This window comes from Anarhichas minor, unplaced genomic scaffold (assembly GCF_050575085.1).
Source record: "Anarhichas minor isolate MPS153535 unplaced genomic scaffold, ASM5057508v1 ptg000024l, whole genome shotgun sequence".
Taxonomy (NCBI): domain Eukaryota; kingdom Metazoa; phylum Chordata; class Actinopteri; order Perciformes; family Anarhichadidae; genus Anarhichas; species Anarhichas minor.
In genome coordinates, this window is record NW_027466470.1 from 3,852,718 (window position 1) to 3,880,417 (window position 27,700).

Here is a 27,700-nt window from a genome sequence, read left to right on the forward strand (position 1 = left end):
ATGTCTGCTCTCACCTGGACTCGCCTCCCGGTGTTGACCAAGTAAAGTAAAGAAATCTACACCTGAAGTCTGTCTTTGAGTCGTGCTCTTGAGTTCCCGTACCTGTAATCCTTACAGCAGTGGACTTCCTGTTCTACGGCCTGACATCACAGCATCTATAAACACCAGCGTCGCCTCCAACGCGCCGCCGTCCTATCCAACTCGCGTTGGTGAATGGAGGCACAGAAACAACTTTGCTTTTTGTTGTTCACGGACCGCCGAGTTCCGTTAGTGCTGTGCAGAAATGATTGTGTATTTCATACTGTGTGTGTAAACGCGGTCTCTATTGTCTCGCGCCATTTTGGAGTCTGGCGCGGTCACGTACGAGACTACCCCCTCCATTTTGATAGTCCTATCTACCTCCGCCATATTGTTTGTAGTTCCACGTGGCGTGGCCACGTTTTAGATTACATCTGACATTGTCTGAGTAGTTTCTCGCTTCTCCCCCACACACAACTTCATGAATGTACATACACACACACACTCACCACAGATTGATTGTTGATTTTAGATAGTAAGCTCGTAATTGTACATTAGTCGTTGTTAGCTTTAGATATTATTTGACTTGATCATTAAAAGAGCAGCTTTCTGTGATTACTTTGTGCATGTGTATTGTGATAATAGCTGGATATGCAGCCTTACATTTAGTGTATTCCTGTAACACAGGTAGCACTAGCTCACACATGGTGCCTTTTTACAAGCTTACATCGCCATCTAGTGGCCACAGTTACTCTCCTCAAAGAAAACTCCTGTGACAATTTAGTCAATTAGTAGAGTGTAATGTCAGAGTTTTGGAGAGAGACAATCAGAGAGAGACTGCTGATAATCTTTGATTAAACGTCTCTAAATAAAATAGATGGTAAAATAATAAAATGTTTTCCCACAAGGTTGTTTCTCGGTGACTAGATGGTGAGTCTGACGGGAAGGCTGAAACATTTATAAACCTAGAAAAGCTCCACATATTGTACATCAGGTGTTCTTCGAATGTCTGAAATGAACACCAGCGGCGAAAAAACAACACATGCATAATGAGGATGTTTAATATACACCGATGTGTGTCTGAAATCACTCCCTTGTCACTCATTCACTATTCATGTTTACCTTCAATAGCTTCCTCTGTAGTAAGCAGTGATTCTCAGGTGTTATAAATGAAGTGAATATAGTGCAGTAAGTAGAATATTTTATTTCAAATACAGCTTAACATCAAAACAACACTTTCATCTGGCCTAGATATGATGTTACAAATAGATTCTTCATTGCAAAGCATATCAACGTCATTAGTTGTAGTTTATGTAACTGTATTTATCTATAGTTTGGCTTTAACCTGCGTAGCATCACAGCACAGATGAGTTTTTAAGAATCCCTGGATCTTCTTCCACAGGTGGACTTCAGCTGCTGCGTGGGACCTGGGCTCACCCCCCAACAGGACTGGCCGGCCTACAACCCCATGAAAACTGGAGGGGAAGTAGGGACCATAAGGCGGCCCTAGATAATGTCCTGCTCCGGGGTAACACACGCTCTCAAAGTTGTCCTTGCCATGACGCTGCAGTCTCTCCACCAGCATGTCCATGTAAGCCTTGCTGTCCCAGTTGAGGTCGTCCTCTGAGGCCACAAAGAGGAAACGTCCCTCTGCTTGTTCGACGGGGACCAGGGTGGCCTTGTTCTCCTCTGCCAGCGGGTTATGCACAACATTCTTGCAATTGGAGGCCCCTGACTCAGTGGGAATCATTTTGCTGAGGTCAATCATTAACGCAGGGAGGATTTGTCTCTTCTTATAGTAGAGGGGTAAAAGAGTGTTGGCAGAGCAGCCGTTGATCCACACTGTGGCCTCAACACCTGGCAGGTAAGAGGCTATTGATAGTGCAAGATCTCCACTTTTTGAAAGGGATATCACACCAACTCCTCTACTGCCCACCTGTGGAAAAACATGCAAACTCTTAGCTGCTATTTATTATTTCTTGTGACGCTACTCTGATTGGCTCTTTTGTAGAAAAACATAAATGGAAAAAAGAATGTGAGCCACTGAGTACAGAACTTTACAATTCTAGCACCTTGAGTGACGGCGTTAAAATATGTGGCAGACCGGCAAACTACCAAATGTGTCCCAAAAAAAATCTATATTCTCAGAGATTACGAGTGTACTGTTCAAACAACTCACCTTATCTTGTTTTTTTAAAAACTCTATTGCTTCCTCGAAATAATCCAGATGGACCTCTTTGATGTTCTTCGCCATGTCATCATGACCGAACAGCGCCACAGTCAGAACCACAAATCCTCGGCCGGCCAGCAGGGAGGCCCTTTTCTCTGACAAACCTCCACTAAACGTGTACAGATCCAACACAGCGGGGAACGGACCTTCTCCTGGACCAAAAGACACACGGGAACACATGATGATTAGTTCTATGGCATCAAAATCATGGAAATGATAGTAAAACAAAGCAATTAAATCCTTAAAAAAAGTAAGCAAGGTTGCGTTACAACTACAGATGTTTGATCAACTGCCTGATTCACATAGTTTAACACTCCATTGTCACCAAAAACTATTCAAAATAAATAAAAGACATATTCCTATCAGGCTGTGGCCATGCAAGCAGTATGAGTAGAGAAAATTAACTGTTGTTTTGGTCTCTTTGTTTATAATAATCAATTACTTTTAGCGTTACTTATTGAATGATTTGAATTGTGATAGAGACAAAGAACAACCTGGCGGAGTGAACAGGACCCCCCGAACATTCCCCTCTTTGACCGTGTGCCTGCTGACCCCGTCTCCAATCAGAAGCCTCTCATTGGTCGCCTCGGCCAGCATCCTGCCCTCCTCCTCGTGCACGGAGAACTTCACCACGTGAGGGTTTATTGACTTTGTTCTTTGAAACCTTTTGTGCAAAGAGTCTGGCCTCATGGACCACAGCAGACCCGTGGGCTCAACCCCGGTGTAGCTCCCAGTGAGAGAGGGGTCCCTCTCCAGGTCGACCTCCCCGCCCCCATCGGCCCTGTAGGTGGCCGAGGAGCTGAACACCACTCCCTTCTCGTCGGTCGATCTGGCTCTCACGGTGACCACCTGTCTGGACCTCAGCCCGGCCACCTTCACCTGGACGGGCTCATCGAACATGCATCTGGCTCTCGGCAGCAGCCTCAGTCTGACTTGGGAGGACATCTTTCCTGAATCTACTGTTGTTTTTGTCTTCACACGGTTTCACTGTCATTGTAAAAGAAGAAATTGGACTGTCACATTACTTCAAAACACTTTGACAAAGCAGATGAATAGGTAATGAATGTTTTTGTTGAACCTTGTTCACTTTTAATAGTGTCCCCAAACCTCTGTTGGGGCCTCACCATGAGGGTCTGAACAAAGGGCCTGCAGGATAGTCAGCAGCCTGATTTGAGTTAAGATTCACACCAACCCCAGGTGGGAAGAGCCTTGCATTTTACCTCACCTTGTGTCCTGTGTCTAAGTCTGCGCCTGAGTCTCTGATCCACTCCTAATCCCACACGGTGAACCGTCACAAATGTGACCTATATTTTGACTTGAATCTGTCCTCATGTTTTCGGTCTAGTGTGAACTGTGGCCTGCGGGCGACAGAGAAGGGGTTTCCTGCGTCTTCTGGGAACCAAAGTGGGGGCAGCTTCTCAAATGTGGGGTGCCTTAAAGGAATCCAAACCAATCCAATGTATTACTTTTCACAGATTACTTTTATAGTCAAAAATTCACCCCCCTTAAGTCACTTTCCACCAATCAAACCAGTGGGTTGAACCACAAACCGAGCACCCCTGGCCTCTTCACTATGTCATGCTCTCATGTCCTCGTTTGGGTCGAGATGACCTTTTGGCAGAACACACGATTCGCGTACGGGAAATGTTTGGACACACATTGGAGTGATAGATTACAATTTGTCTGGCGTGCCTTAATCTCTTCCTAAGAATGTTTTTATGAACCTAATGTGTTCAGTTCAATCCTAAGTTATATGATGATTTTCTTCAACATATCCCCCCTTTGGGGGTCACTTGACCCCCACCATATTTTATTACAAAAGATACATCCAACAAGGATTAAAATATCAAATGACTCTGGCTGAAACTAATTGCATATCGGAAAATAATACCAGCGTATGGCACCTATAGAAGTCAAGAGGAAATAGTGACACTCTCAACAGTATTAGAGAAACACATGAATACAACTTCGATAGCGCTCCAAATACAGCATCTATTCGATTTGAAATAGGAATACAGAGGATACCTTGGGCAAATAATTTTAAAGTCACGCATTCGTTTTGGACTAGGCATAATTGTACTAAACCTTTAATTCCGACCAGACCTCAGAATACAGATTGCGCCAAACCAAAACCTCCCATTCCTGTTTATCCTTTGACCAACGTCAGCCGCTGTATTCATTTCCACGCGTTAGGGTTTTTTTCATAGGGATGAGTGACTGTGGTAATGACGTTATTGGTGTTTCTAGTGAATCTAGGGACCTTGCATTACCGGAACAGGTATATTTAGTCTGTGGCAACATCGCATACAGCTGTGTTCCAATTAATCAGACAAGCTGACTCTAAGGAACTCGCTCCGTTCCACGTACGGTACAACCGTGCCATTTCACTAGGTTCGAGGATTTTGAGTGTAATCCATGCAAACTGAAGTGAATGACATCAGACACATGGTGCTACAAAATAGGATGTCTTTGGACCTGGTTTTGGCCTCACGAGGTGATGTATGTAAAGTGATTAATACTGAGTGTTGCACTTACATTTCAGATGCAACTTCAGCAGTTCATGATGTGATAGCAGATACAGAACGGGGCATTAAAGAATTGCATGAAGACCATGGCTGGAATCCCTTCGGGGGAACACAGGTGTGGTTAGGCTCATGGGGGGCTACTCTTTTTCTTTCAGGATTGGTATGGATAATCGGAGGCATAATTTTGATTACGATTGTTACCTAATTGTAACCATTTCTAAAATCTGTGTCAGGAAGATTGTTACAACGTATGTATCTGTTCAACCCACTTCCACACCTATGCGGTATCCAATTCATGAATGGATTCCTCCGTATCCAGATAGCCTAGCTAGTGATGATGAACTTGAGAATTGTGTGTAACCAAACCAATAACTTAGCCTATGTGTTAGTAAAACAGTAAATGTTCTTGTGTACTTAGAGTCAATGATGTGATGTTCTGAATCTTCGTGAATTTACATTACTGATGTCTGCTCTCACCTGGACTCACCTCCCGGTGTTGACCAAGTACAGTAAAGAAATCTACACCTGAAGTCTGTCTTTGAGTCGTGCTCTTGAGTTCCCGTACCTGTAATCCTTACAGCAGTGGACTTCCTGTTCTACGGCCTGACATCACAGCATCTATAAACACCAGCGTCGCCTCCAACGCGCCGCCGTCCTATCCAACTCGCGTTGGTGAATGGAGGCACAGAAACAACTTTGCTTTTTGTTGTTCACGGACCGCCGAGTTCCGTTAGTGCTGTGCAGAAATGATTGTGTATTTCATACTGTGTGTGTAAACGCGGTCTCTATTGTCTCGCGCCATTTTGGAGTCTGGCGCGGTCACGTACGAGACTACCCCCTCCATTTTGATAGTCCTATCTACCTCCGCCATATTGTTTGTAGTTCCACATGGCGTGGCCACGTTTTAGATTACATCTGACATTGTCTGAGTAGTTTCTCGCTTCTCCCCCACACACAACTTCATGAATGTACATACACACACACACTCACCACAGATTGATTGTTGATTTTAGATAGTAAGCTCGTAATTGTACATTAGTCGTTGTTAGCTTTAGATATTATTTGACTTGATCATTAAAAGAGCAGCTTTCTGTGATTACTTTGTGCATGTGTATTGTGATAATAGCTGGATATGCAGCCTTACATTTAGTGTATTCCTGTAACACAGGTAGCACTAGCTCACACATGGTGCCTTTTTACAAGCTTACATCGCCATCTAGTGGCCACAGTTACTCTCCTCAAAGAAAACTCCTGTGACAATTTAGTCAATTAGTAGAGTGTAATGTCAGAGTTTTGGAGAGAGACAATCAGAGAGAGACTGCTGATAATCTTTGATTAAACGTCTCTAAATAAAATAGATGGTAAAATAATAAAATGTTTTCCCACAAGGTTGTTTCTCGGTGACTAGATGGTGAGTCTGACGGGAAGGCTGAAACATTTATAAACCTAGAAAAGCTCCACATATTGTACATCAGGTGTTCTTCGAATGTCTGAAATGAACACCAGCGGCGAAAAAACAACACATGCATAATGAGGATGTTTAATATACACCGATGTGTGTCTGAAATCACTCCCTTGTCACTCATTCACTATTCATGTTTACCTTCAATAGCTTCCTCTGTAGTAAGGAGTGATTCTCAGGTGTTATAAATGAAGTGAATATAGTGCAGTAAGTAGAATATTTTATTTCAAATACAGCTTAACGTCAAAACAACACTTTCATCTGGCCTAGATATGATGTTACAAATAGATTCTTCATTGCAAAGCATATCAACGTCATTAGTTGTCGTTTATGTAACTGTATTTGTATCTATAGTTTGGCTTTAACCTGCGGAGCATCACAGCACAGATGAGTTTTTAAGAACCCCTGGATCTTCTTCCACAGGTGGACTTCAGCTGCTGCGTGGGACCTGGGCTCACCCCCCAACAGGACTGGCCGGCCTACAACCCCATGAAAACTGGAGGGGCAGTAGGGACCATAAGGCGGCCCTAGATAATGTCCCGCTCCGGGGTAACACACGCTCTCAAAGTTGTCCTTGCCATGACGCTGCAGTCTCTCCACCAGCATGTCCATGTAAGCCTTGCTGTCCCAGTTGAGGTCGTCCTCTGAGGCCACAAAGAGGAAACGTCCCTCTGCTTGTTCGACGGGGACCAGGGTGGCCTTGTTCTCCTCTGCCAGCGGGTTATGCAGAACATTCTTGCAATTGGAGGCCCCTGACTCAGTGGGAATAATTTTGCTGAGGTCAATCATTAACGCAGGGAGGATTTGTCTCTTCTTATAGTAGAGGGGTAAAAGAGTGTTGGCAGAGCAGCCGTTGATCCACACTGTGGCCTCAACACCTGGCAGGTAAGAGGCTATTGATAGTGCAAGATCTCCACTTTTTGAAAGGGATATCACACCAACTCCTCTACTGCCCACCTGTGGAAAAACATGCAAACTCTTAGCTGCTATTTATTATTTCTTGTGACGCTACTCTGATTGGCTCTTTTGTAGAAAAACATAAATGGAAAAAAGAATGTGAGCCACTGAGTACAGAACTTTACAATTCTAGCACCTTGAGTGACGGCGTTAAAATATGTGGCAGACCGGCAAACTACCAAATGTGTCCCAAAAAAAATCTATATTCTCAGAGATTACGAGTGTACTGTTCAAACAACTCACCTTATCTTGTTTTTTTAAAAACTCTATTGCTTCCTCGAAATAATCCAGATGGACCTCTTTGATGTTCTTCGCCATGTCATCATGACCGAACAGCGCCACAGTCAGAACCACAAATCCTCGGCCGGCCAGCAGGGAGGCCCTTTTCTCTGACAAACCTCCACTAAACGTGTACAGATCCAACACAGCGGGGAACGGACCTTCTCCTGGACCAAAAGACACACAGGAACACATGGTGATTAGTTCTATGACATCAAAATCATGGAAATGATAGTAAAACAAAGCAATTAAATCCTTAAAAAAAGTAAGCACGGTTGCGTTACAACTACAGATGTTTGATCAACTGTCTGATTCACATAGTTTAACACTCCATTGTCACCAAAAACTATTCAAAATAAATAAAAGACATATTCCTATCAGGCTGTGGCCATGCAAGCAGTATGAGTAGAGAAAATTAGCTGTTGTTTTGGTCTCTTTGTTTATAATCAATTACTTTTAGCGTTACTTATTGAATGATTTGAATTGTGATAGAGACAAAGAACAACCTGGCGGAGTGAACAGGACCCCCCAAATATTCCCCTCTTTGACCGTGTGCCTGCTGACCCCGTCTCCAATCAGAAGCCTCTCATTGGTCGCCTCTGCCAGCATCCTGCCGTCCTCCTCGTGCACGGAGAACTTCACCACGTGAGGGTTTAGTGACTTTGTTCTTTGAAACATTTTGTGCAAAGCGTCTGGCCTCATGGACCACAGCAGACCCATGGGCTCAACCCCGGTGTAGCTCCCAGTGAGAGAGGGGTCCCTCTCCAGGTCGACCTCCCCGCCCCCATCGGCCCTGTAGGTGGCCGAGGAGCTGAACACCACTCCCTTCTCGTCGGTCGATCTGGCTCTCACGGTGACCACCTGTCTGGACCTCAGCCCGGCCACCTTCACCTGGACGGGCTCATCGAACATGCATCTGGCTCTCGGCAGCAGCCTCAGTCTGACTTGGGAAGACATCTTTTCTGCAACATGTAAAAATCGAATGCATTGTTAAAGATTAAACCGGTGGTTCCCAAACTTTTAGGCGTGTGACCCCATGTCTTGTTGGGGCCTTTTGTCACGAGTCAGATGTCTGTGAGTTGTTAGCAGTTGCACCAAAGGAGTGATGGCTCCTGTAAAAGATCTCAGATGGTTTCATATAAATAACTGATCGAGGTCCAAAGAGATGAAACTCTTCAATATATAACCATGGACAAGAGAACAGTAGGCTACGCCAAAGATACACATTTTCCCATAGAAATTCCCTTTTCCCTGCCTCATTAAAGATCTAATAACCCAACAGATTTGTCTTGTGAACCAACTTGTGTTCCTCGATTAATGCATTCGATTTAAGTACTTGACACCATGGTACCTACACCTTGGGTCACTCCGTGTACTGTCTCTTTAAGGGCACTAAGTACTTGACACCAATTCGCGTTTGGTGTGAACACGGCATCAGCCTGTAATAATAAATTTACTCTGGAACATTAAGGGTTAAAGATGGAACAAAAAATCAACATGAAATCAGAAGATATTTATTTATTTATTCATCAAATATTTGATTTTGTCATTGAAGCTGTTTTGACAAAAACGAGTAAATATATTATAAAGTTACCTCTCATCTTGTGAGGAAAGAGCCTGGAAGACATTCAAATCATGGAGTACAAAGTATAAAATAAATACCCACAATTATACATCATATTTTTTGTCGTTTTCATGGTAATGTGATATGTTGCAGCAAAGTGCTGTCCCATTCCTATTTACACCATCTCAAGCCCTCACAGTCTCTCACGCTCAATCACTTACCAGGTGACGTCAATTAAGTCCTTGAGGGTTCAGGGCTTAGGGTTTAGGGGGGACGTTGGGATTTGGCCGTTGTTTATGTGTTGAAACAGGAAGAGAGCACGTTGCTCTTCCTTTGAAATAATAAAGTTGGTAAAAAACACATAAACGTCTTTGGAGCCTGTTTTGTGCAAACATGTGTCACATAGAAGAACTCTGTAGCACAGTTAAAAGAAGAAGACAAATATATACAAATATAAATATATCATATTTACGGGATTTGAACTCATATCATTGTGTGGAAAAAAGTCGGTATTCAGAAGCACTACGCCACCATCAACGTAGTCTTGTGCTAAACTTAAACAACGTACAACACAGTCAGCAGTCGCTCCTAAGAGCAAAGGGCCATCAGATCAACTTGTGACCACACTGCGCGTTTACCACGGAGCACTCTGTACTCTCTGTACTCTGACATTCTATTTGATAAACAATAAGTGCCATTGTGTAGTAGTACAGCGACCATTCACTGCTATACGTTGTGACAAAATAAAAGGGGAGACGATACATAGCTTACTTTAATGTGGGAAAAACAGTATTTACAGTTAATTATTATTATAGAATTACAATCATCCGAAACAATATTTATTTGCTACTTTTTACAACCACTTGCATTGACATCACTTTTCCTCGTGTTCTCACCTGACTGGGTGGAAAAACTGGCCACAATGAATGGAGAAAGATATTTTCATCAGGACTGACCGCGCTGTGTCTGTTGACGGTGTGTGGCCAGAAGAGCTGTTGCTTGACGCTCAGTCTGTATGTGTGCTGAAGCTACATATTCCATAAGTCCAGGTCATGTAGGTCAAATTCCACCGGCAACAATTAGGCCTTGTGTGGGCCTCTTGAGTCCAAAGATTTAGAAAGTATAAAGAGAGTTTAGCAAATAGTTGGCTGCAGTAGGAACAAAGAACATGAATAAATTCAGTGATTGAAACTTTAACTTTTGGAGATTTATGGGATGTTGTGTTTGGGTTCACATCGCCATCTTGTGGCTAAAGTGACTAACGACAGGCTCCTGAGAGTTATACGTGTATCCATCCTCTGTGAGGAGATCTATTGTCTAAAAGCTATTTAAAAAAAACATCAATGTGCCCCAGTGATGCAGTGAAAGTTCCTAATTTAACATGAACAGTTTATTTTGAGTCAATCCCACATACATGCATCCTTCTGCTGGAAATACTCACCAAAGCACCAAATGTGCGGTCTATTGAGAACACCGTGTACCCCTGTTTGAGTTGCATTTGCTGACGACGACAGCGCCAAGCTGTTGCTGAGCCTTGAATTTAAAAAAATGAAACAATATATTTGAGAGGTATTTCTTTTTAATGAATATTGTCCTCAGTTTGAACCACTGGGCTTGAAGCCGAGTGCCAAAGACGGTGTATGAGAGTCAGAGATTAGTGAGAGATGGACCAACACGCTGGTCTTTTTGTGTGGGATTTACTGACAATAAGAAATATTTAGAATAGCACCAACCTTATGTATCTTTTAAGTGTTTGAAGGCGTTCATGTCACGTGTAGGAATATAATCCTTACAATTGTGTAAACCGGAAATAACTAACCCTACACACCGAGCCGAAAACTCAAACATACTGCATAAGCATCACATTCTCTCGTAGTTCAAGGAATAGTCCAACATTGTCTCTTATGTTTTCTACATTCTGCTGTCAGACATGCCAACAGTCAGCTTACGTGTCAGTATGTGTACAGTTCTGTAGATAGTAAGTTAGCCTTTAGACCCTCTGCAGAGAGAGAGAGACACGCTGACACGATTTGTGATGGTGTTGTGGTCGGTATCAAACATGTACCAAACAAGTCCTGTATGGAACAACTTGTTTTTAAATAAAGGCAACATGAGTAGAGTTGATTAATTATCTCCTAGCCCAGATAATAATTTGACTTGTATTAAAATAAACTGCGTATGAAGCAGGAGACACAGAGTGACACGTGGTTTGAGTTGAGCATCATTGTGATTTAATTCACTATGTCTTATATCACAAAGAAAGTCTTTAAAAATCCAGACTAGAATTTCTGTATATAAACTGTACACAAAAAGCAAGGCACTATACATTCAGAGCTGCTGCTTCTTCTTTCTCCAAACAAGTCAAACCTTTAAAATTACAAACTCCTTCAAGCCGAGAGTCACTTCAGCAGTTTAACACCATCGAGCAACACGAGTTCGCTACGAGGCCTGACAGCATCCAGACACTGTAGACAACAAAAACATTGTTTAAATCTTTCCTCACAACTTCTGACGCGACAGGTTTTTACATAGATACACACACATTTACACAAAAATCGACAATACACACAAACATTATATACAATCGCGCACACACATACACACACACACACACACACACACACGTCCAGAGCATGGCACTCTGACACCAAGCGTCCTAGTGTGCACATTTTCATTGGTGAGTCCACGAGTGGTGACTTTAGTGTTTGGAGGAAACTCCAAATACACAGAGACACCAGGTATGAACCGAAACAGGGTGTGTTTACCTTCTGGTACACCGTGTGAATTTCATTTATGTTATGTAATGTTGAAAGGTAAAACACGACTATAAGCAAGGCGAGTGCATCTCCAGCCTCATCCTTCATGACCGTTTTCTTCAGATTCAGATACTTTCTGTCCCAATGTCCTCGCGCGTCGCCAACAAAACAGGATTCCTGTGTCTCCGTCTCAACTGTCCTTTTCTGTGTTTTTTAATCCGTTTCCATCCTCGATTGAAAAAAACCTCCTTAAAACAGTCCTTTGGCCTTCTTTAAGTTCACTTGCTTCCACCCTGGTAAACCTTCGTATTCCTCTCTCGTCATTTCCAAAGCTTTCTGCGATTGGAAAGAGAGACACATGCGGTTCATTAATCAGAAAAAATAACGACTCAGGGGATTCAACTTTAAGTACCGTTTCTAAAGGAGGTATTGGTGTTTTTCCTGTTACTGATAAAAGCTTTGGAGCCGTCAAACATATTCAAGAAAAAAATTAAGTTTCAGATCATTCATATCAAAGTGCATCATCAGCGTTTCTGTGAGATAAAAAGCAACATCTTGTACATTTTTGGACTTATCTGGTACATCTTTACATTTGTTAATAATACACTTGCTGTTTGGTCAATGCCGGGCTTGAAGACAACACACCGACGTCATGTTAATAATGGATGTAGCGCTCGGTCGGTTCTTATGACAGTTTAGTGGTTTCATGGTTTTTCATGCCTCCATTTTGTGCTCCACAGACAGACAGTGAGTCAGACTGCAGTGCAGCTGATGGTGAATCACAAGTGCAGAGGAAAGGGTCTCAGGTGGAAGGTGCGGTGTGTGTGTGTGTGTGTGTGTGTGTGTGTGAGAGAGAGAGAGAGAAGAGAAGAGCAGCAGCAGCAGAGAAGAGCACAGTAGTGTCGTGTAGTCGAGAACAGACACCTAAAGAGGAGAAGAAATGAACGATGGCTGCACAATTAAATGTCTCAATTATCTCAATAGTATTCATGTGACAAACGTGTTTAAACGCCTCATTTACAACCTCAGCTGTTCATATTAAGGAAATGTGTTAAAAACTGCTGAATCCAAGTTTTCCATCGAGGGTTATGTTGAAGCCCATTTCTGATAGAAAACAAAGAGATCAAGATAAAGACATTTTAAAAATAAAACTTCTCCTAGTAATTGAAAATGATGAGATAAAGACAAGTTTTTAACTTGATATGGCTACAACTATCTATCAACTTGTGTCTCATCTTATCTATAAAAATCAATCATTTCCCGCAGCTCAAAGTCACTTCATCAACAGTTAAAACCCCCAAAAATATGTCACTAAAATGATACAAAACAGGAAAAGCAGCAACTCCTCACATTAACCAACACAATAGTTGGTGTTATTGCTTGATAAACAGCAAATGTATCAATTACAAAAATAGATACATTTTCTGTCAAATGTTTAAAGATTATGAGACTGTGAAAAATGCACTTACTAATAAATAATTAGTTATCCTACTTGATATGTACATGAACCAATTATATAAATACATACTTGCAATGTAGACACACTATGAGAGATTCTATTTTTATCATTCTTAATATTTCATCTCTATTATTCTGAGCAGTGATGGACTCTTAGTTCATGTGTCGTTCTATGTTTGTTATCTTCTGTGTGAAGCAGCTGATGTGAAGGACTCATAATATCTCTCTCCAGTACTCTGGATGATCTTTTTCAGACGTAATTGAGCAGCCAAGCGCAAAACTTTCCTCCTCAACCAGCACCACACTCGGGGAGTGAAACAGAGTTTTCATACCACATTAAGAAAGAAAGAAAGAAAGAACAACACAGTGCTGACGTGCTATCAAGGATGACAGGTCGCCTGAATGCTGATGAATCAAATGAGTGGCTCTTCTTACCTGAATCCACCTACGACTTGGTCTGTGAAGTGAGAGTTAGATGGAGTTAGGATGATATGAATGAGGAGTTGTAGATTTAGAGGGAAAATCCACCTCTGAATCGTCTATTTCATACATAAGCTATGATCAATATCGACACGAAGCAGAACTTCTACATTTTGCCCTTTCCTCTCTCTTAATTGCACTACAGGAGGTTTGGATTGATCTGTGCTATTTGGCCACATGGATATTTGCAATCAGCTGCAAAACTTTATGGACGTGTTTGTGCTGTAATTTCATTTCATCTTTTTGCAATTGATCGAGCTATATGAGGCCGCCATTCGTTCTTTATCAATTTGCCCCTCAGTGTAAACCACAGCTAAAGTCTTAACTGCAAAACACGTCACATTTGATTTTAACTAGGTAGATATTTCAACAAGTTAGTTTGAAAGTTACTCAAAATATTAATCAGATCTTCTCCTGTGATGAGAAACTCAGTTTTATGTGTGTATGATTTCATATTTCTGTTAGAATTGCCTCTTTTAATGATCAAAATGTCCTAAAAACTCTGATCAAGGGAGGGAAACATGCTATCTAAAACAAGGATGTTTGTTTTATAACACTGCTTCCAACATTACAAACACTTAGATATAAAACGTGGTTTGGTGCAGCAGTTTTGCACGTTGGTTTGCTGACCTCAAAGTCCTGGTCGGACAGGTAGATCTCCAGGCGGAGCGGGTCGACTCCCTCTGGGAGCGGCCGGGCCTGCAGCTGAGCCAGAGGGAATGCGTTCTGACAGAGCCGGGCCAACACGTCCTCCACCAGGATGATCTGGTGACACACCTCCGCCTCCTGCAGCCACAACAGAGGACACGGCATGACGTCTCTCATGATGACAGCAGGTGTTTGGACAATTCGTTTTTCAATAGTGTGTGAAAAAGAGGCTGTGGTTCTATACGCACAGTATAATGTCTCCTCCTGATTGCTTACGGATATCATGATTATATCATATAAATAAGAGTGTATTTTGACAGCTTCCACCAATGTACGGAGAGCTGATGTTGGATGTGCGTGTGTGTCTGTGTGTGTGTGTGTTGCGGACCCTCTCGGTGATCTCGGCCACGTCCTCTCTGTAATCCCAGCTGGGAAACATGTTGGTGAAGGTGAGCGGCTCCAGACCGGCGTGGATCAGATACGACTTCTGAGGCTTCTTCTCGTTCTTCTCTGCAGGACAAAATCGTCTCAATAATTCTATTTCAAATCCTAATTTAAATCTAATCTAAATACTCAGCTGGTTTGGTTAAAGTTTGTGTTGCAGGATGTTTTAATTTTCTCTTACAATTCAATAATACATTCATAATGTATCCAGGTAGAGAGGAGGAGAGTAGTTCTGGTTAAATTGTGAAGACTTTATCAAAGTTAAAGAGACAGTAAATAAAAAAAACGACCCTTTCGCAAAAACACTGGCCAGAAAATCTGTACATTCTTACTATTTCCTTATTTTCTTGGTCAAAATTGAGTCAAAATAAGTACTATTTTAACTTTAAACACTTGAAAACAAAGTGGCATCATGGAGAGATTGTTTATTGCATTCATGGGTGTTAATCAGGGGCCAAGATTTATATTATTTCTAATATATGAATAATACACCAGTGCAGCTATCAGCTGTGATTCAATGAAGCATTTCATGGACCATCGCCCGTTCTCACCCTTGCAGTACTGCAGCACCGTCTCCATCGCACACTTTCTGTCTGAATCCCAGCGGATGCGAGCCGAGCCGGTGCTCTCGCTGTCCTGAGGCCACCAGCCCTGCCACAGGTAGACCTCGTGGAAGTTATCCACCAGGAACAGCGCTGACAGAGAGGGAAATGATTATATCACTATACGATATCTGTCAGTTTAAGACAGACATGTACACAGGGCAGACTGTGAAGGTCTGTAACGTTCAGACTAATTTAGGGCAAAATAGCAGTCGCCACTTTGTCAAGGTGCATTCACTGCAATGCGTTTGTGTCCGGGCCTCACCGGGTTGTTGCGGTGCGTTGTACAGGTCTTCCTGCAGGAAGGGCAGCGAGCTGACCAGGTCTGGAGCGCTGGACGGGTGGAAGAACTCACTCGCCACAAAGTCTCCAGATGTGCTGCTCAGCTGGAAAAGCCGTGGGGTGAAGTTGAATTTACCCGGATCTGAATAAGAAAATCAGAAACCAACATCCTTCAAGTTTCACATGATGGACAAAAGTGGTAGTGTTTCCAAGCACCAGAGTTCCTTTAGAAAACTTCTCATTTTATAGAAACTGTTTTGATCTGATTTCTATCAAAAATAATTGTACTAATTGTGTCTGAGGTTAGAGTAAATGTACATGTGAATATCATAAAGTAACCAAGGTACGTAAGTACAGACTGTACCTTGCAGCATGCAGTCGTAGGCCTTCCTGTCTTTTCTCCCCAGAGCCTCCCAGAAGCCCGGAGGCTCCACCCCCTCATCACACTCATGGATGGTCACCTTGCTGCTGCTGTGGAGACCCGCCTCCAGAGGACACCTGAGAGGAAGACAGAGTTCATGTTTCATGGCAACCAAACAACCCACAACACCCACCAGTAATAATAATTTGAATCAGTGTAACTTTATTGAATAGTATCTTAAAGGTCATCCTGAAATGTAATTATAGAAACTCACTGTTCTTTGATCTTGAGCGTGGCCGTGTTTCCCACCCTGCGAGTGTGTAGCTGCGTCTTGCAGCCGTGCCACAGGTAGATGATGGCCTTGTTGATGTTGAGCAGGATCATGGAGGCTCTGGAGCGCAGGCTGCTGCAGTGACACGCCACCTCCAGCAGGTGGCCCTCCACAGGCACCTCGCCCCGCACACAGTACAGACGCCACTCACCTGGGTGCAGACCAGCGGGTTAAGTTATCACTCAGTATTACATAAATTACATACAAATCTCCAGCCTCTTAACTGTCGACAAATTGCAAAATAAACAAAAACTCAAGACATGAATTATTGCTAAACAGACTGCGTATTGCTTTGTATTCCAAAAATTGCCACTTTACTTTTTTTGGCACAAAGGTTATAATATGGGAAGCTTCAGCAGTAGATGATTAATAATCATGACTTTTAGTTTCAACTGCTGCGTGAATTTAATGAATGTGCAGGAAAAATAAGGAACTGTTGGCATACAATCAAACATCCATTGAACAATTATTGTGTAGAAAAAAATGTAAGGAATTAGATAAATAACTGGAATAAAGAGCAGACATGTAAAAATGTTTACTCTGAGTGTTCTCCTCCTCCTCCTCCCTCTTGCCAGCGTGGACGATCATCCCTCCGTTGAAGCACTGCAGGAAACACGGAGGCTCCTTTCCTTGCTGCACCTGAACCTGTAACAGACAGACGCAGGAAACCAGTTATAAAACTAATGCAAACAAAAACACTACTTTAATGGCTACATGCTCCTAGATAAGTAGGAGAACCTACGGCAAGAAATAAACATCAGGGAACATCTGGATATCATTCATTAACTTATGATGCTACAAAATCAGCATTGACATAAAAACAGTCCTTAATACGAGGCTTATTTTGGTCAGTCTAGGGTAGTAACAGTCCTCAATTATTGAATTGTCCACCTCTCACTTTCTGTTAGATGTATGTTTCGTTTTGATTATTTGGCTGGTTTAGAAGCCTCGTTTCCTGTACCTGCGCCCCTCTTTCCTCGTCCAGCTCCACGGTCATCAGCGCCGACGTTCCTTTCTCGCTGACGGTGGAGTGCCGACCCTGCCAGAAGAAGTAGCAGCATTTCTCCTTCCCCGGCCCGCTACTCCTCGCCTCGGGGTTCTGCCTACGACCGACTGACATACACACACAGGACAAAAACATCAACAAAATACTCTGAATCGTCAATAATAATGTTGTTATTGCAGCAAGTTTATCTCCCTGTGCAAACGGAAATCTTAACCTTGATTAATTACAACACAAAAACTTGGTGCTCATTAAATTATTCTAACATATTAAGCACAATGTTTTATAGAGGATGTAAATTGGGAGTCCACAGTGGCTAACCTGAGGTGTTGACCATGTACTTCCACTTGACCACGTAGGCGTCTCCCTCATGGAACTGGCCGATGCTCTGGCGTGGCAGACGGCTGTAGTCGAACTCCAGGATGTGCCAGACGTCCACTGACGCCGTGCTGATCTCCTGAGTCCTCATGTGGTCCTGGGTCTCCACCAGGCCGTGTCCGCGGCCGACATTTAACCCGTCCAAGATGGTGGAAATGGACGACTGGAGGACGGGCAGCATCAAGGTGGCGTCATAAGGCCGGCATTCTCTACCCGGGGCCTCCTGAGAGAACTGAGACGCAAAGATCACAGATAAGATTGATTTAAAAGCACATTTTAAGACATGATAATAACGTCCTTTCTGATCTGACATGTAGCATAAGCTTCTTTTCTTACTATTTTAGCTGTCAATGGTAACACATGGGCTCATTCTTCTCTATGGTGCTTCGTACAGCATCCACTCAAAGGCACATGCTCTTATTCTTGTTTCGGTGCCAGTGTGTAACCAACTGTTCCTGGCAACATTAACTGAGATCAAGCATCAGCCCAATAATCCAATATATGAACAGATGGGGGGGGATAGAGAAAACAAGACTCTCTGATCTGTGTAAGAATTGCAGTTATCCTCATGAAACAAGCGTTGGATTTGCACCTTCTGCTCAGGTACGAGCTCGCCGCCTTCCTTTGGTGTTGGCGACTTCGCTTCGGACCAGTCCACGAACTTTTCTTTGAACAGGATCGTCTCGTTGTGCTCTGTCAGCCTGCCGAATATCGCCCAATCAGGACGGCCCTGGCCCTTCCTGTCATCGGACGTACACACAGACACAAAGAAAAAGAGAAAAGATGTCAAGATCAAACTTTATGTTATGTTAAATCAAAGAGCTTTAAATAAAGTAAGACCATGGTTGTTAAATTATTGTGTGTAAATTTGCACGTGTGGTTATTTATAGTTATCAGTGTTTTTTATGTCCTCTATTGTTTTTTAGAGACAGTTTACAATCACTTTTTAACAATAGTTTTTAAAATATAAAGACGCAGATTGTAGCAATAATGTCATCACTCTATTTATTATTATTATTATTATTATTATCATCAAAAGACTATTCAAGGGCAAGTAATTTATAGTAATGAGAAGAACAGAAATGCAGATGTGTTTGTATGTTTACTTGTATTAGTGATGTTGTGGGGACATAAATGCATTCACACACTCACATTATGGGGACTCACCTCCCATCTGGGGACAAAAGTTGGTCCACCAGTTAATTATGAGTTAAGACTTGGTTTTGGGGTTAAGTAAGTACAAAATGTGGGTTAAAAAAAAGGTTAGAGTAAGCCTTCAGAAAATGAATGCAAGTCAATAAAATGTTATTGCAAGTGTGTGTGTGTGTGTGTGTGTGTGTGTGTGTGTGTGTGTGTGTGTGTGTGTGTGTGTGTGTGTGTGTGTGTGTGTGTTTCCCACCTGGGTATGAGTGCGTTGCAGCCTCCAGGGTCCAGTGGGTTGACGTCACAGCAGGTGTAGTCAAACGTCCCGTTCCAAAGGTGTTTGGCGAGCTGGAAGGCCACTTTCCTCTGAGCCAGAGTCACCTCTTTACCGTGCCACACATACACCTCACTGCCAAAGTCAAACACCAACACCTGCAACGAAAACAATGGGAAAGCATCGGTGAGTTGTTTGTCCATGTTAGCCAAGAGCTACACAGAGGTTGTATTTTGAGTAAATGCCTCTACAAGCACCATGTGGACAGTGCTATATATATATATATATATATATATATATATATATATATTACATATGTTGTACCATATTAAGACTACAATATAAATAAATCACATTCCAGATGCTCCTTCATTTATATGAGAAATGATCAATGTAACTGCAGTGCACTGCTTGGTGTTAGCCCCACTGTCCTGATCCCGTTTCTATTTGTTCAGCGGCAGCAGTGCACAGATGGATGTAGGAGGTGCTCGCCATGGCACCTGCTGTTGCTAAGCAACACATTTAAAACCAGCCAGAAGCACAGAGCTCCTCTTCAGAATACTGACATGTTATATATATATATATCAGAAAATCTTAAGTTACATACTGTGGAGATGCTGCATTATTCTGGTGTCATGAGGCTTCAGTGAGTCAAAGGGCAACTGAAAGCAAAGCTGAACAGTGTCGGCTAAAGAGGTGGAATCAGGGATTCTCCTCCACTACGCCTCACGGTCCGGTAGCCTGGGTTCCCCTCTTAACTTCCAACAAACCTTCTTAAACACATTACATTTAAGGACGTTCCAGGCCCGATTCCCTCAAATTCAAGGACCTAACACGGCATAGTTTGAGGACTGTTGATTCCTGAGAATCTTTATAATAATCTTTAACCTGCATCGTTCAACTTCAATCCCTCATGCACGGGCGTGACCGCCGCACTTTCTCCAGGCAGGTGGAGCATAAAACAACGATGCTACTGTGGGCTGACACGCAGTGGAACATAACCTCCATTCTTGCACGAAATATATATATTCAAGCACTTTAAACACTCTATTTATGTCAAAGGCAGTGCGAGCGAGAGGGACGGTAAATCTGTTGGGGCGTATTTCTTTGGGTGTTGAATTCAAATAACAATCTCCAGACACCACCTTTTAAAAAGGCATGACTAATGCTCGCAGTGTAACATTTCTTCTAATCCAGGTCAAAAACACTGACAGCACATTCTCCCCATTTAAATATAAGAACAAGAAGCAAAAACCATGTCGAGACGCCTTTGGGGACCAACAGAAAGTCCCACTGACCTCCTTGGACGCCAGCAGAGAGCTGCGAGGGACCTTCCCCCACTCGTCATCATCAGGAACCAGTTTTTCATCCAGCAGTCTGAAGATACAGTTGGTTTCCACGATGGCATTCTCAAACTGCTCATCCTCCTCTAGTGGACCAGCCGCTATAAGCACAATCAGACGGACATGTTATAATCAGTGCAACTGTTTGTTATGCTTTAAAAAGTGTATACAGGGTATCTGTACACATTTTGAGAGCGACAACCTGAACTTTCTTGTCAAATCTGAATATTTAGGTCATGTCTTACGTTGGTAAGCGGCCTGTCCTCCGAGGACCGTCCAGAACTGCTGGGTATCTGGACCCTGTGGGTTGACCCCTTCCTCGATGGTCTGCACCTGGTTCGCCCTGCAGCCCATGTCCTTCTTCGTCTGGATGAAGGTGGCCATATCTATTGCCTACAAGCCAGAAACAAAGAAAAAAATGTATCTAGGAACGGGGAACGGACCTCGACAACATCCTGCTTAACTTTTACACACACATCCTGAGAAAAGGTGCAACTCATAACAACTGAGTCAGACACTGAAGACAACGTGAGGTTACTGTAAAGAGACTTGGCTGACTCACGGGAAGGTTGTTGTGCATAAAATCATAACGAAATGAGTAAACGTCACTGAACGAGGAGGCGGAGTAGAAAAACAAATGTTTATTACAAAGCGTCTAGACAGAGACCCTTTGGGGAATTAGAGCTTAGGGCTGTAGCCTGAAAGCATGTGTTTGATGAGGAGCACAGATGGGCATATGTGCCAGTGTGTATTACTGTGTGTAGTACTATTCGTGTGTGTGCCGGGAATGGAAATGCGAGGCAGCCATCGACATTACAGCAGTAGCTTTGATTCTGGACGTGCAAAATGAAAACTCTTCAGGAACAGACTGTAATGATTAGTAATAGAGGAGCAGGCGCTCACCTTGGCCTTCTCGATGACGTTTGAGAACTCTCCCAGCCAGACGACGCAGTGCTCTGGAGTGACCAGCAGGAAACAGTCGCCGCTGTTCAGTGATGACGCTCTCGGCTCCACCAATCTGGTCTGAACATGACGACGACCTGGAAAAAAAAAAAATCAAACCATTCCTCTAAATTTCTATTCATAGCCTACTTATCTTTCCCTAAAAAAATAAGAAATCAGTGGGCATGCTGTCAGCATAAGTCCAGGTTTTAATTAAGGCTGAACATCTATTATCAGTCTAAACCCTGAAAGTAAAGACAGTGGAAGGGAAGCAGCTTCATGCACACAGCTCAACACAGTCAGAAAGGGTTTTCACCTTTGACCTGCATCAGCATGAGGTTCTTGTACGGCACGGCGCTGTTGTTGGACATCTGCTCGGAGATGTTAACGCTGCGCAGACTCACGCTGCTGAAGTTTTCTTTACTGGCCAGACCAGCTAGAGCAGCATCAGAGTACTCAGAGGATTTATTCACTGGAATGAGAGAGAAAAGAAATGATAACCTTCAGGGGTAGAAAAATACCATAAATGCTTCATTAAACTTTAAAGAAACTAAACCAGTACAGTAAACACTGCTGCAGAAGTGGGCCATCTGAGGCTGCATTCCAATTAGTACTGTTTACCCAATAAAAAAAAAAAGGTTTTGTAGGCTGTAAACAACGATAATGTTCCCAATTCTCCACTGCAGTTTTTGACAACAAACACACCCATAGATTAACACACGCCGTCATGCTTACGCTCACTCTTCTCAGCCTTCATCCTCTTGCTCTCCAGCTGCGCCACGTTCAACCTCTGCTCCGTGTACTCGTGTCTGATGTCCTCTCTGGCTGCCAGCATCTTCACAGGGTTTCTGGACGACTGGACGTTCCTGGACGGCCGCACCGACCGCTTGTGCTGCACCATGGCCGAAGTCAACCTGGAACGGGAGAAAAGCATGCGCATGAGTGGTGTCTGATGTGCTCGACTTATATTCAGCCATCCCTAAAAGCTTCATTGTTTACTTACTTGGGGCCCTGAGAACCAAAGATGGCGTCAAAATCCTCAGTGATCTCGATCCTGGTGGGCATGCGTGGAAATTCAGCAACGCGTCTGTAGAACTTGGAGAAGATTTCGTCATCCAGCTTCATCACTTCCTTCACCGCCTTCTCGGTAACTGTTAAGGTGGTTTCCTGCAGACTGGCCACTGATCAACGAAGGAAAAGCTACATCAGGCCCGAACACAATAATAAACACAACAAGGGTGGAATTTGCCGAAATAGCAGAAAAACATGCCCAAATAAATTGTTTTCTTTTCCAGAAGATGACACAAAACATTCCTTAATAGATATCGATATCACGTAACGAGCTTAAAGTCGGCGAGGAAGTTCATACCTTTGCTATTCAGACGTCCCAAGAAGCTCTCCAACTTGTCTAGTTTCTTGTCCGATTCCATGTCTGATCTGGCCTCAATTTCTATAAATGAAATAATTAAATGTCACTACTGTACTGTATATATTGGTACAGACATGTCATATAGTACATATTGTAAAAGTTTGAAAGTGAAAGCATCGATCCCTTGTGGTTAAAGCAACAACAAATGTGCAAATTAACCAATTTCAGGTTTAAACCACACTGGTGCATAAACTCCTCTGATTTTTTTAATGTATTTAGCAGCGGTGGCAGAGGTAGCAGTGATGACACTGGACACGGATCTGTCTCACCCTCTTGTGGTTTGTTGACAGCCGGCACGCTGCTCTTGAGTTTGGTGGAGACCGGTGACAGGATGGGACTGATAACGGAGGAGGAGGCTGCCAGGCCTGCAGACACGAGATAGGACGTTACATTTGATAATTTATATTTTTAATTTACAGCAGCGAATCAGTCTATCAAAACATTATGAGTTTACCACATATTTTTGAAAAAGTAATAACCTGAAATTCCCAAAGATATTACCAATTTGTGACAAAAAGACAAAATCACTTCATTTTCTTAGTTTTAAAATGTCGTGCTCATTATCTGCGCTCAGATTCGGTGTTCTGGGCCACTTCACACGTTGGCAGCGAAAGATGGCAGCGTCAAGAAAACAATTACAGAGACAAAAATCAATCAATGTGACTTAAACCTCTGCTAAGAAAGTGTGAGGCTATTTTTGGGGGCATTCAGCCACAAATAATCATACTGGGCATCGCAATCTAACACTGGGAAACAAATCTCATCGAAAGAATCAGAGTTAGGGAAAGTGCATTTTATAGGCCCCCTTTTTTGTCAAATATAATGTGCATAAAAATCATGCCCAGTGGCATTTTCAAATGGTGCACATAAATATGGGTGGATAACAGCAGGTCTGCACACTGACCTTTCTTGACCATACGAGCGGCCACGGTGTACTGGGTGGAGTCATTGGCCGCTCCTCTGCCCTTTGTCTTCCAGGCATCCTCACGGACTGAAATCATCTGTTTTCTCTCCTCAATGGACATCTGGGCCTCGATCTCCTCCCCCATCTTCTGCACAGACAAGAGGACATCAGAAAAAACTACCACGTTATGAAAAGATTTTAAAGCGACAGGTCTTGAATGCAAAGCAATAAACTCTGCACAATAAAGCTACAATTCCAGGGTGCTTTCAGTCATGTTGGAGTTATTTTCCTTAACAGGTTTAAGAGCTGCATTCAAACTTAACACGAGATCATAGAGGCGAACCAAAAAGCTTCCAGACACTACTGGATCTACTTTCCATCACCTCTCACACAGCTTCACTATAACTTCATGTGACTCCACTCTTCCCTCAGGAGCAATTATTCATGTAGTCACAGTATCAAACCAAGCAGATATAAAAAAGAGTGGATGCACTCAAACGTGCTCGCTGCATGTCCTTTCACGCCCATATAAACTACTTTATTCCGTAGTAGTGACGGCTATACTCCGAGTTGTACTCATGCAGTCAGAATCAAATGAAACTCAAGAGCACCCAAGGCGCCCAACACACCAGTAGCTGCAAACCAAGCAGAAAAGAAAAAGACTCAAGTACATGCAGCACATTCGAGCTTGTCCGGTTGCGTGTCCTTACCTGACTATGATGGTCAATATACTGACACTTTTGGCCAAGGGAGATAGTAGGAGAAAAGGTGGAAGAGAAGACAGGTTCCTGAGGATGTAGAGGTGGATGGAACAGTGAAAGAAAGGAAAGCAGAGGAGGAAATGGAAGAAAAAATGACGAGCGTGCAGATGAAGGAAGATAAGGGAGGGATGCAAAGGAGAGAAGGCCGGACACTGGGAATGTAACATGACTGTTAAACTACTCGCTATAGTGCAGCTTCCAGCTCTGGAAACAATAATGACTTTGTATAAAAGTTAAATGTTTGTAAGTTCTTTGTTCAGCTCTGGAGTCCTTGTTTTTAGATCTATTTCTGTTGTCAAATCCCTTGAATACGTGTGCACATACTTGGCCAATAAAGCTGATTCTGATCAATTCAATGTTTTAGTTTTTAATTAAATTAATTAAATTGATTACTTAATGCCCCTTTAAGACGGAATCAGCAAAAATCTAAATAAAGCTTTGAAAAGTTTTAGCGTCAGTGACTTTCCAAACACCGTCCCACCACTTCAGAAGCATCACAGACTGAAAGTAAAGAAGAGCGCCCACTACACACCCACAGACTCAGGAGAAGCAATCACACAAAGTCCACACAAAGCTGTGATTGGACAACACAAGTCCCACACGAAGCTGATTGGCCCACACCGGGTCTTACCCAGAGCTGCTCAGACACAGACACAGCGGAGTAGTCTTGAACGACCACCCCTTCCTCCTACAGGGGTTAAACACAGGGGAAGTTCTCGGTCAGATGGAGAGAAAGGGGGGAGGATGAGGGGGAGGGCATTGTTGCTGTAATGGGTTTAGGGGTGAGACAGCCTGGAGGATTACCATCCAGGGTTTAAGCAGGCAGTTTCTCCCAACTGAATACTAATGTGAAGTAGATGAACTGCAGGAAAAAAAGTGTAAAACTTAGAAATTAGAGGTTCTTTGAGTGTATAATTTAATTGCAGCTCCTATTTAACCAATAGAGATGCATATAAATCCGTATCAGAGATCCTTAAACATTCTTTTTTGTCAAATAAGCTTTCATTGTCACTATTGATACTTAGCCGGGAGCTTACTCAAATCTAATTGTGTTAAAAAAGAAGAAGAATCTATGACCAAACCCCCGGACAGCTAATTCTACAGCAGCAGACTGTCCCATATGCTTCCTGGTTTGCAGCCTCTAGGGGCTGGACGCTGCACTGATCTGGACCACTGGGCTCAAACAACAGATGGACTGATGGAGGAAATGAAAGGAGCACTTAGCTAAAGGAGCGGGGACGGGAGCTGGCATGGTAACCACGAAGGATGGGGGTGAAATGTGTTTACTCTGGCTACTTTGGTGAAGCTGCTCCACCAGTCTACCCAGAGGTGGAACTTTTTTTGAGACATGTGCTTTTTTTAAATTCAGGGACACTTAATTATCGTATAAGCTCCCACCAAGATAGCAACAAGGTAGCAGGTCAATAGTAGAAGGTGAAGAGAGGGAAATTAATTTCAACCTGGATCTAATTTTCACTTTTAACCGGCTGTATTGCAGAGTTTTCAGGGATCTCTCTTAAACACAGCTTCACCGTGGCATCCATTAGAGCAAACAACACAAGCAGCTCTTTAAAAAGAATCCAATTTATGTGATATAATACTATTTGAGTTATTATTATGAACACTGGTGTGCAGATGAGACTGACCTTCGTCTCGCAGGTCTGCTCTGACTCCCATAGCTGCGCCTGCTGCTCGGTGGACACCACCTTAACCACTTCCTGTTTCTTGTTGATCCGGTTCCTCCAGTCTTCCTCACCACTCTTCTTCAGCAGTGCCACTCTGTCATAAAACAACAAAAACACATCACTCATTAGAAACTCCAATCCAAGTGTTTCAAAGTTTAAAAGGTACAAAATACAGTATGTGGGTGTACATGTGGGGTATAAAATAATAGATAAGACATCTAGGATATTTCTATTTGATGGAAGTTCTTGGAAATTGTTTTGTCCAAGCCAAGTATTGTATCATATGGCATCAACCAATGTAGTGACCATGTACATCTAGAATCAAACCTGAACAACAGGTGAAACCAGAACAAAGAAAAAGCATCGTACCTCAATATTTTTACTCAATTTAAAGCCAATTTCCAAAACTTAAAGAAGACACTGTTCTTCTGTAAATAGTGTGTTATTGTAAGGTGTTTGAACCTCTTGAATTGCTAACATGTAATCTAATGGTGAAAACATTTCCTTGGCATTACCCTGTGAGTATATTTTAGGGTCTGACAGTTATTGTGATCAGCCTGTCATTAGAAAAATAATCATATAAAGGGGACAAAAAAACGTTTCTGTGGTTTGAAAATAATCATTCAAGAGTGAAAAACCAGGTCAGAGATTTCTGCTTTACAAACAGCAAACGGGCCTCCGAAAGCGCTGATAACGGATGGCTGAGGGGTAAAAGAAAGTGTGTCATCATCCCAGCTGCTTGAGTGTGGACAGGCCAGAAATGAGGACATTGGGAGGAACCTGCTGAATCTCAGAGGATTTCTCCTCCAGTCCACGCAGCTCACAGCTGGCTGGGAGGAGGAACGCAAATGTTCCTAAAAATGAATCTCTGTCACCTACATAAATGTCAAAGTGTGAAACAAACCTACAAACTGAGAGGATGAGCAGACTTCTGCCTGATTCTGTCAAACGCTTCTAATTTATGAGACTCAGTGTCGAGTTTTCATCTCGTTAAGAGCTCCGACTGGATCCTGGATTTGTGAATGGAATCAAGGCTCATTTGTGACTGTGGCTTTGCCAGGCGTTAGGTTGAGATCGGCCTTTGTTTTCGTGGACCCTGCTATTTTTTGCGGTTTTGTGATATTAACAAGAAAGTAAAGAACAGTTCCCCTTACCACTGAACACACATTCTGACCACAAGGCATGTGTGATACTTATTGAGGGAAATAAAGATTTGTCTCTCCTATAATGTCTCTCATATCTCAACGACTGCTAAACATCTGGGCAAAATTGTGGCTCTATGTTTGCAATGGATGGACGAGCAAAAAACACAAACTCAAACAGAAACTCAAACTTTAATTTGGTCTGTATTTAATTGTGGTTACTTACTAATTATAAAAAAAAATACAGACAGATATACCAGTAACACTAAAGAAGTGTCCTCGCACATATTTCATGTTGA

General features: G+C 42.8%; 3 protein-coding genes across 3 annotated transcripts in view; all 3 read right to left on the reverse strand.

Moving 5' to 3' along the window:
* Positions 1-1,254: 1,254 nt before the first annotated feature.
* LOC142956810 (acyl-coenzyme A thioesterase 6-like) lies at positions 1,255-3,214 on the reverse strand. Its single transcript, XM_076098555.1, has 3 exons — positions 2,743-3,214; positions 2,198-2,400; positions 1,255-1,954 (listed from the first exon to the last, which is right to left on the reverse strand). Exons 1-3 carry the CDS (start codon positions 3,191-3,193, stop codon positions 1,346-1,348), a joined length of 1,263 nt encoding a protein of 420 aa, XP_075954670.1. The 5' UTR covers positions 3,194-3,214; the 3' UTR covers positions 1,255-1,345.
* Positions 3,215-6,583: 3,369 nt separating this feature from the next.
* Positions 6,584-8,428, reverse strand: LOC142956847 (acyl-coenzyme A thioesterase 1-like). The gene is made up of 3 exons (XM_076098606.1): positions 7,978-8,428; positions 7,436-7,638; positions 6,584-7,192 (listed from the first exon to the last, which is right to left on the reverse strand). The coding sequence occupies exons 1-3, from the start codon at positions 8,426-8,428 to the stop codon at positions 6,584-6,586; spliced, it is 1,263 nt and encodes a 420-aa protein (XP_075954721.1).
* A 2,660-nt stretch (positions 8,429-11,088) lies between these two features.
* The window catches only part of svilb (supervillin b), a 34,567-nt gene continuing 17,955 nt past the window's right edge, over positions 11,089-27,700 (reverse strand). The window contains exons 18-41 of the mRNA XM_076097841.1: positions 26,221-26,353; positions 25,206-25,262; positions 24,524-24,601; positions 23,814-23,961; positions 23,179-23,274; positions 22,850-22,930; positions 22,484-22,661; positions 22,216-22,394; positions 21,797-21,952; positions 21,442-21,578; positions 20,784-20,931; positions 20,494-20,639; positions 19,178-19,353; positions 18,371-18,518; positions 17,722-18,001; positions 17,359-17,510; positions 16,937-17,042; positions 16,341-16,548; positions 16,070-16,203; positions 15,689-15,847; positions 15,373-15,516; positions 14,766-14,887; positions 14,360-14,515; positions 11,089-12,127 (exon numbers count right to left, since the gene is read on the reverse strand). Coding sequence (XP_075953956.1) covers positions 12,041-12,127; positions 14,360-14,515; positions 14,766-14,887; positions 15,373-15,516; positions 15,689-15,847; positions 16,070-16,203; positions 16,341-16,548; positions 16,937-17,042; positions 17,359-17,510; positions 17,722-18,001; positions 18,371-18,518; positions 19,178-19,353; positions 20,494-20,639; positions 20,784-20,931; positions 21,442-21,578; positions 21,797-21,952; positions 22,216-22,394; positions 22,484-22,661; positions 22,850-22,930; positions 23,179-23,274; positions 23,814-23,961; positions 24,524-24,601; positions 25,206-25,262; positions 26,221-26,353 — 3,409 coding nt within the window. The 3' untranslated portion in view covers positions 11,089-12,040. The remainder of the gene's footprint in view (positions 12,128-14,359; positions 14,516-14,765; positions 14,888-15,372; positions 15,517-15,688; positions 15,848-16,069; positions 16,204-16,340; positions 16,549-16,936; positions 17,043-17,358; positions 17,511-17,721; positions 18,002-18,370; positions 18,519-19,177; positions 19,354-20,493; positions 20,640-20,783; positions 20,932-21,441; positions 21,579-21,796; positions 21,953-22,215; positions 22,395-22,483; positions 22,662-22,849; positions 22,931-23,178; positions 23,275-23,813; positions 23,962-24,523; positions 24,602-25,205; positions 25,263-26,220; positions 26,354-27,700) is intronic.

Excerpts from the sequence above, each read along its gene's own strand:
- LOC142956810 (XM_076098555.1), bottom strand. The coding sequence starts at position 3,193 with ATGTCCTCCCAAGTCAGACTGAGGCTGCTGCCGAGAGCCAGATGCATG. Across the intron at positions 2,401-2,742 it reads GGTCCTGTTCACTCCGCCAG|GAGAAGGTCCGTTCCCCGCT; the intron begins GTTGTTCTTTGT and ends CTTTTGGTCCAG. Across the intron at positions 1,955-2,197 it reads TTTTAAAAAAACAAGATAAG|GTGGGCAGTAGAGGAGTTGG; the intron begins GTGAGTTGTTTG and ends GTTTTTCCACAG.
- LOC142956847 (XM_076098606.1), bottom strand. The coding sequence starts at position 8,428 with ATGTCTTCCCAAGTCAGACTGAGGCTGCTGCCGAGAGCCAGATGCATG. Across the intron at positions 7,639-7,977 it reads GGTCCTGTTCACTCCGCCAG|GAGAAGGTCCGTTCCCCGCT; the intron begins GTTGTTCTTTGT and ends CTTTTGGTCCAG. Across the intron at positions 7,193-7,435 it reads TTTTAAAAAAACAAGATAAG|GTGGGCAGTAGAGGAGTTGG; the intron begins GTGAGTTGTTTG and ends GTTTTTCCACAG.